The 8,913-nt window shown below is 39.3% G+C and overlaps 2 protein-coding genes across 2 annotated transcripts; one reads left to right on the top strand and one right to left on the bottom strand.

The window, feature by feature from the left end:
- Nucleotides 1-3: 3 nt before the first annotated feature.
- Nucleotides 4-4,240, bottom strand: imp4 (IMP U3 small nucleolar ribonucleoprotein 4). The gene is made up of 9 exons (XM_046386049.1): nt 4,141-4,240; nt 3,331-3,439; nt 3,169-3,252; nt 2,958-3,067; nt 1,905-2,037; nt 1,034-1,188; nt 844-938; nt 671-744; nt 4-323 (listed from the first exon to the last, which is right to left on the bottom strand). Exons 1-9 carry the CDS (start codon nt 4,141-4,143, stop codon nt 211-213), a joined length of 876 nt encoding a protein of 291 aa, XP_046242005.1. The 5' UTR covers nt 4,144-4,240; the 3' UTR covers nt 4-210.
- Nucleotides 4,241-6,329: 2,089 nt separating this feature from the next.
- si:ch211-102c2.4 (uncharacterized protein LOC568178 homolog) lies at nt 6,330-6,713 on the top strand. Its single transcript, XM_046386138.1, has one exon. It carries the CDS (start codon nt 6,330-6,332, stop codon nt 6,711-6,713), a length of 384 nt encoding a protein of 127 aa, XP_046242094.1.
- The last annotated feature ends 2,200 nt before the right edge of the window (nt 6,714-8,913 follow it).

An 8,913-nucleotide genomic window follows, 5' to 3' on the forward strand; every position in this document is an offset into this window, starting at 1 on the left:
ATATAGGTTACAATACAATTTATTACAAAACAGCACAAGAGTTGTAATAGTCTCAGTGGGCAATCCATTTAATTCAACTGATAACATTTCAGATCATATTTGATGGGCTACTATAACAAAAAAAAAAACAAACACTTGCCATTTGATAAACTCCACATTTTAAGTTTTATAAAGTCCAACAAGCACAGTTTGACTATGCTTTATTAGTTCCTATTGCACACTGAGGAACCTCCTTTTCTTTGCCGTGTGTGTGTATGCATGGTGACGCCACTCCACATCTGCCGTGCTCTCATTCTCCAAGGTGCCCAGTTTAATCATGTACACTAAACAAAAGGACAGATTAAAACATTTAACACATCCCAAAATAAAAGTGGTACAGAAGAAAGGAATTCAGCTGAAATGACCCCAAATTACAGTTTAATGAAAACAGAATTCCTTATTCTACACTGGTTAGTTTTCTTCTTTAGACTGGTGTCTCTTCAATCAATCTAAATTGTGCAGACATTGCAGAGGTAGATCTGTACTGTGGTTAGCCTCACTTAAAATCAAGGACTATTGAGACAAACATTATTATTGTGAGGGGAAAAAAAAAGGATTAGCTTGGATAATGCTGGATTTCTGAGGTCCAGATGAAGGGCAGTGCAAAAACTCTTTATCTATCAAAACTTACATTTCATTTCAAACCTGGGTCCTACTTCTGTCAGCTCAATGTTCTTGTGGTCTGTTTTCTTGTAGGTGTGATGTCTATAATTAAAAAACAAAAGTACTGTTCAACTCAAATAAAAGCAACAAATAAAGAGCTTGTATGGCATTAATGCTGAGGGAGTGCTTTCAAACACTAACCTGAAACTGATGAAGTCCTCTTGGTTGGCAAATGTGATTACACGCATGCTGTCTTCCTTCGGCACTGGAAAAAGATACTTCAGGATATTTGATACCTGTGCAAGCAGAACTAATTAACTGGACGCACAAACAAGCAGTGAAAGAATATATCATCGGCATGTGTATAATGCATGGTCCAGCACTCAGTTACCCTTTTGCCAAGTCGTGAGGTGAAGTTTTGAAAAATTAGGTGGGGGTAGGCTTCAGACATGGTGCCTATGTCTGGAACATCATGCCTCATTACCACATTGTAAAGTGTGAAATAAGCTGTGGGTCCAAATGGTAAGTGGCACACCGTAAGGCCATCTGTAAATATACACAAAAACAAAACAAAAATAAATCAGATACTCCAAGTGCAGTTTCTCTGTACTGACTGTAATTTCACTTTCAGTCTATTTAAAAAAAATCATACTTTACCTTGTTTTCCAATTGTCCTCTTACCAATTGGAAAACATTTTTAACCATGGGAATGGTATGGCAATAGGCATAGGGTCAGGCAACTATAAGACTGATGGCCATTAAATTTAGTGCTAACACACAACATGCTAACATTATGATGTTTATCAAATGTGATTACCATGATCATCATCTTTAATCAGTGATGGCATGCAAAAACTAAGGCTGATGGGCTATTGTTAGTTATGAAAAGTTATTAGAAACCATCCTCTGGGGACCATGAGTGTCTTAACATAGTTTCATGGCAATCCATCCAGTAACTGCTGAGATATTTCAGTCTTAACCAAGGTTGGTGGACTGATCAATCTATCTAGCACACCACTAGCGTAGCTAAATATTAACACAAAGTGTGTATGTATGTGTTTAAGGTGAGAATAGCTCTCCCTTTCATCGTTCCAAAAACGTTTTCTAGTGTGCAAGCAGTGCTCTTCCACTGCACTAGATATATATATACTATACTATATGGTAATTCCCACATTAAACTGAGTAGTATTATCAGTATATACAATACACATAAAAACATCTAAAATTACTACTTACAGCCCAACTTAAGTAAACAGGCGTACCTGGCTGTCCTCTTGTTTCATGCACGATGACCAGGTCTGTAATGTTGTTGGATTTGCAGGCTTGCACAAGTGCAGCAATCTCATGGTTTCCTCTGTTCATACGCTGAGCTCCAGGGAACATCAGCTTTACCTCCTGTCACAAGTTGCACAGTTACACATTATTCCCCATTCCCTCTTTAATATTTCCTGTTACTCCTCATTGTGATTTTTAAATGAAGAAAAATCAGTAAACAGGAGACATGTAGAAGAACTAGCCTTAAACTCTCCCTCAGTATGAATGTCAGGTTATCGGTCTGTGCTGTCATGGAGTGATAACCTGTCTTTCACTCAGTATATGCTCAGGGAGGGGTTTAATACAATAACCAAAACAGCTCAGTCAGCTGCACCTTAAGAAAACACATGCGAATTAAGAAAATCTCTTCATCAGTTTGACAACACATGCATATCATTTAGGAAACAAGCTGCAAATACAAAAAAGCATTTCAAGTACACACAACTCAACCAAGTGTACAAATGTACTGCAAATACATAAAATGACAACAGAAGTACTTGGACACGCATGTTTCTGCAGTTTGTGACTCATGTATCATCCGTTATGGATGGACATCGTGTTGGTGCTTTACTTTCCACATGTGTGAAAAGTTACCACGACGTACCACAATCTTTTTTTCTTCCTAAGAAGAGGAACTCTGACACTGGCTTAATTATGGATATTCTTACCCTAACCAGCCATTACTCCTCATGCCTAAACTTAACCAACCCAATGAAAAACCCAACCCAAATTTTAGCCAATCAGAGGCACAATAGGGAAAATGAGCGATGATAACACAGGAAATGCTTTAGATTCCTTTGATATAGCTAGGCAGTGCTAAGCAGACCGGATGGAGCAGATGACAGTACACTTATTACAACCATAAGAGACTTGGACTTGAGCTCAAAGAAAAGAATCTTGGATTTGAAAAAGGAAAAAAAAGACTGATAAGCAGCTCTGGCTCTAGGTCCACCTGCTGTCCTGACTGACTGAAGAATGTATTGCAGAGAAACTGGCCTGACCTTGGCAAACATTTTGAGTCTGGAGCTGGGGTCTCTGGATGTGGTGACCATGACTTTAGGGTCTTCAACTCCAGCCCATTTATATTCATCATCCATGTGTGAGGCGACACCTGTATACCCAAATCAACAAAAATGAATACAGTGATTATTAAACAAAATGGGTCTATCAGACAGGATGCTGTTGACGATAGCAAGAATTAAAAACACTTGCCTTCTGCCCCTCCATCATCAAACTCCAGGAGTTTCTGTAGCTGCAGAGCTTCTTTACGTACCTCAGTTGGAAGAAGACGATTTTCTGCAGAGAAACAGGATTGGTGTTTGGATAAATTACAATAATCACTTGTCATACAAAATGCATTATCAAACCACTTACCATCAAGTGCACCCTTCAGCTTCTGTTTCTTCTCCTCAATGGTTCTAAGCCTGTCCTCTTGGGCCTTCCTGTACAAGTACTCTCGTCTCAGTCTCACCTCTCGACGAAGCTATAGCAACATTACATCAAGAACTTTAACCAAATTATCTTAAATAATGCCAGCTCTTAACAGACCGATGTCATTTTGATAGGAACAATGAGCATGACTGAAAAGCCTGCTGGAAATATTAAAAACTATATTATTTTGACTAATCTGTTAATTTTTCTGTACGTGTTAACATAAGATGAGGCATTGTTAGCAAGTTAAACCTCAGTCCAAAATGATTTATAAGACTAACGGTTAGCAAATTAAACGCTATTGAAAATATGCTAAAAACTTCATACGACTTCCCTGAATAATTTAATTTAATATATGTTAATGCAAAGCCCAAACGCCTGAGAGTCAAGGAAATATCTTGACTAGATATGTGGGCTTATGAGAGCTAACATTAGCTAATATGATTAACCTGATTTTTACTGGGTGTCTTCTTTGTGCCAGTCCATTACGAAGTTATACGAGATAAATATAGCCATCTGACAAACTTAGCTATGGCAACGTGTGGCTATACCGTACATAATCGTTTTCGCCAACAACCTTCATAAAATTGTGGACCAGACTGGAATGTTTACACTGATTGAGGATATAAAACGAACATTAATTACCAGTGTACCTCTCGTTAGATGGGTTTCCAAAGTAAAATTTCGCAGTTTGCTAGGGTAAATTTCCTACTAAGCAATTGCTAAATGCTTGTATATCATTTTTCAACTTACCATGATTGTTCTTTAGCGTGTCGCTAGCCAGCACGCAAGCACTGTACTACTCACATGGGGACAGCAAGACATGCGCACAAGAGGTTTTTTCATTGGCTGAATTATCAGCCAATGAAAAAACGTACGATCCTGTTTAGCAAGCTTTTCAACATAAAAGCATGAGGTTCAAATATTTGGGCTTCGTTTAAATAATATGGGCTTCAGATTTGCACAAAAATAATCTGCCAAAAAAAAAAAAAACTTTCCAACTTTCTAGCAAGCTGTTATTGAGATGGGTTTACATATGTCTTTCTCTCTGATTACAAGTCAGTAAATCAGTTCATTAGTTGATAATATGATACCACCTCAAACCATGAAGACAAACATTATCTGTGCGGGTAGTAGACATTTCCTGAGGCACAGTCACCCACAAAAAGCAGTTCCTCTTCCCTGTCACATGAGCAAAACCATTTTCAGTACTTGGATTATGCATTCTTTAATTCTCATTCTGCTTTTGGCTGTAGCTAAGTGTAGACCATCGATATGATAAAATGTTCACATGTGATCATCAGGTTACTTTACTGCTTTATTTAGCTAATTACCACTTTCTGAAATCCTTGCTGTGTGAGATCCATAGTATAATGTACTGATATTAAAATAAAGCCAGCGGGCATATTGTCTCCTGTATCCACTAGTATCCACTAGAGCTGAGTATTACATACTACCACCAGCTACCACCATACTTGGATGCACAGGTTAATTCTTGAGATAAATTCATAGTGTATTTAGCCTTTTCAAAGTGATATAAATTAGAATAGGTGAAAAAGAAATATGCTGTGACAATTGTGAATTTCTTATTATTGCTGGGCTTCTTTTGTTCTGTATTATAGATAGATAGATAGATAGATAGATAGATAGATAGATAGATAGATAGATAGATAGATAGATACTTTATTTATCCCCAAGGGACATTCACAAATTCCAGCCGTATCCACAGACTTAAGATAAAAGGGCATGCAATAAATACAAATAAAAGCAAAGTAAACAAAGATTAAAAGTACAAAGTCCTGTACAAAGCAGAATGTATAATAATTTAAGGAACATGGTGAACAGTGTGTGGTACAGATTCAAGTTCAGAACAGTGAGGAATGTTAACATTAATTTCCATGATTGACAGGAGCTTGTTCAGGGCTGTCCAGCTCTGTGCCCACAACACAGCCCGCCTTCCTCACCAGTTTATCCTCTCCCGCACAGAGCGTCTGTGTTGGCAGTCCAGATTATCATCCATCTGCACTCCCAGATATTTGTAAGTCTGTACAATCTCCGCACAATCTTTGTTGATGACCACAGGCTCCGGGTGAGACCTGGGCCTACTGAAGTCCACCACCATTTCCCTGATGTTGGTGATTGTGGACTATAGGAAGAGGCAGCAGAAGGACATCCGTCCACTCTGCATCGGCGGGTCTGAGGTGGAGAGGGTGGACAGTTTTAAATACCTCGGTGTGACCATCACACGGGACCTGTCCTGGTCACTGCACATTAACAGGACTGTTAAGAAGGCCAGGCAGCGTCTCTTCCACCTCAGACGCCTCAGAGATTTCAGGCTCCCCCTCAAGGTGCTCAGGAACTTTTACACCTGCACCACTGAGAGTATCTTGAGTGGGAGCATCACCACATGGATGGGCAGCTGCACAAAGCAGGACCTCTCGGCCCTTAGGAGGGTAGTCCGCTCAGCTGAGCGGACAATCAGAACAACCTTACCCGACCTGCAGGACATTTACACCAAACGATGCAGGTCGAGAGCCGAGAAGATCCTCAGGCAGCCCCATCACCCTGGACACTCACTCTTCTCCCTGTTGCCATCAGGCCGTCGGTTCCGCTGCCTGAGAACCAACACTGAGAGGATGAGGAAAAGCTTCTTCCCCCAGGCCATCCGTCTGCTCAACAGTGAGCGTTAATCTGGACAATCCTACCCCCACATGCACTAGATGTAAATACTGTACATGTAAATACTGCACATTCTCAAATTTTTATTTTTATTTTTAGGTTTCTATTTTACAATATTTAATTTTTAATTTTTACTTACCTATTTTTTGGTAGCAAGGACATAAAAAATTTCACTGCACATTGTACTGTGTATGATTGTGTGTGTGACAAATAAACCTGTCTTGTATCTTGTATCTTGAGGTGCAGGTGGTTGGAGTCGCACCATGCAACAAAGTCCTGTGTCAATTACACAGTTAAATATTCTGTTCGCTACTACACGGTTGTTTGCAGGTCTGTGTGAGGCAGTGTACTGGCAAAAACTGACATATCCCTATGAACTGCAGCGTGAGTGCCTGCCAAGGGTTTGGTGCAGGCAGAACTGCACTGACTGCTGCACTGGCTTCACTTTCAGCCGGAGTATGCACTTAGTGGATGGAGGCAAACTGAAGATAACCCAGGGTTCACATTCCTTCACTGTGGCAGTGCTGAAGCCAAGCCATGGAGACGGAATGTACTGGTGCGGTGTGAAGAGCAAAAATGACACCATCATCAAGCTGGCTGAAGGCTATTTTCATAGCTTTAAGAACAAGACAGTGTTCAAATGTTAATGTGTGAGAAACCAAATCAAGTCATGACAGGCTCTATCACTGCATGGATCAATATTTTTTTGTCTATTTATAGCGATTGACCACAGAAAATGATCAAAAACACTGCAGTTCACCTCAGATCCAGGTCACTGTTTTTGGTATTCTGGCCAAATACACTCTGATGAACCAAATTTCCACATGCTCATGCTAATAAATCTATTGTGAGCTACGTTCCCAGCACCAAACAGCAAAGTTAGCTATAAATAAATAAGTTACTGCAGCTTTAATTTTTAGAATTTAGCCAAAATTCTCTTGAGCTCTTGACTTTTTTTTTTTTGGCAAAAATATAGAATATCAAGAGACAAGAGTCCAGGTTTTATATATATGTATATATATATATATATATATATATATATATATATATATATATATATATATATATATATACATATATATACATATATATATATATATATATATATATACATATATATACATATATATAGTCATTTTAGCTGTTTACAGTAACAGTGAACAGTGAAATGAGACAGCATTCCTCCAGGTTCAAAATCATTTATAACCAAGTGATGTGATAGTAAATACAGTGGCATTAACTAGGTTTATCAGAGCATTTTTTCTCCCACTCAAAACGATGATCGAAAAGATGCTAAAAGTGCTCCGTAGAGCTGAGAGGAGCTGCAGAATTGGAGGCAATTCTCTGTGGCTTCACAACTACAAACGACACTTTACATGTTATGTATATAGCAATTTCATGTGTGTTCATGTTGAATTTCCATTGGTTAATGTTCTTAGATATAAAGATACATATTTGATTTAGTAAGTATTCTACTGCTCCAGAAAAAAAGCAGATGTTTCTCTCTTTAGAATCAGAATCAGAATCAGAGTTTATCCCCAAAGGGAAATTCTTTAAATTTGATGGTGGATACTGAAAAAGTGGGAAGAAAATAAAGGCTTGAAAATGCTAAACCGGCACAGTTTTTATTTTAATACAGATTAGTTTATTTGACTCATTGACTTGAGGAAATAAACTAAACTCTCCAATCTTTCCTTCACAGCAACAACGAAACACACGTAAGGTAAACAATGCAAATTTTTCATGCCACAAAAAAATGTAATAGAATTACAGTGTAGCAGATTGCTTGAGAGCAACTGACCTAACATCTTTTTCTTTCATTTTTTTTTTTAGAATACCAAGAAGCCATATGGCGACATTACGTTGAACAGAGCTCTGGCTGATCTACAGGATGTGAATGCAGAATCATTTTTTATGAACATGAATGATGACATCTGTGTCATAGATGAGATAGATAGATAGATAGATAGATAGATAGATAGATACTTTATTGATCCCGAGGGAAATTCACTGGAAAACTGGATTTCTTCTAGCTTGTTGAAGACATTTCACCTCTCATCCAAAAGGCTTCCTCAGTTCCAAAACTGGTGGAGAGTCTCAGGTATTTAACCTCTAGTAGGTTCGTCACCTCGGGGGTGGTCCTGAGGGTCTTGTGACCCTAGCGGCTCATTAGTGTCTTGTTAGGGTCACATGAGGGATGGTGTGAATGGAGGTCAAACCGTCTGGGAGGGGATCTCAAGGCTGCCCTATAGGAGGCTAAAGTCGGTGTCGTAAACCACCACCTCTGTTCAAAGATGGCTATTCTATCTGAACATAGATGGCCTCTTTTACGCCTCTCTCAAACCACTGATCTTCTTTGTCCAGAATGTGAACTTTTGAGTCCTCAAATGAGTATTCCTTTTCCTTAAGATGCAAATATACAGCCGAGTCTTGTCCTGATGAGCTGACTCTCCTGTGCTGTGCCATGCATCTTTGAAGTGGTTGTTTTGGGTTCCCCTATGTAAAGGACCGAGCACTCCTCACTGCACTTTACAGCGACACATTGCATAGTTTGTGACTAGGTGTTTTGTCTTTTAGATGGACCAGTTGTTGTCTGAGGGTGTTGCTGGGTTTTAAGTGTGTTGGGATGTTGTGCTGCCCTGTGATTGACTGGCGACCAGTCCAGGGTGAACCCCGCCTCTCACCCGTAGTCAGCTGGGATAGGCTCCAGCTCCCCCGCGACCCTGACGGATAAGCGGTATAGAAAATGGATGGATGGATGGATGGATGTTGTGCTTCGAATAAAATCCTTTTGGAGTTTCTCAGACAACCCTGCCACATAGTGATTTTTGTCTGTTGTGTTTATCC

Source organism: Scatophagus argus, chromosome 4, assembly GCF_020382885.2.
Source record: "Scatophagus argus isolate fScaArg1 chromosome 4, fScaArg1.pri, whole genome shotgun sequence".
Classification (NCBI taxonomy): domain Eukaryota; kingdom Metazoa; phylum Chordata; class Actinopteri; family Scatophagidae; genus Scatophagus; species Scatophagus argus.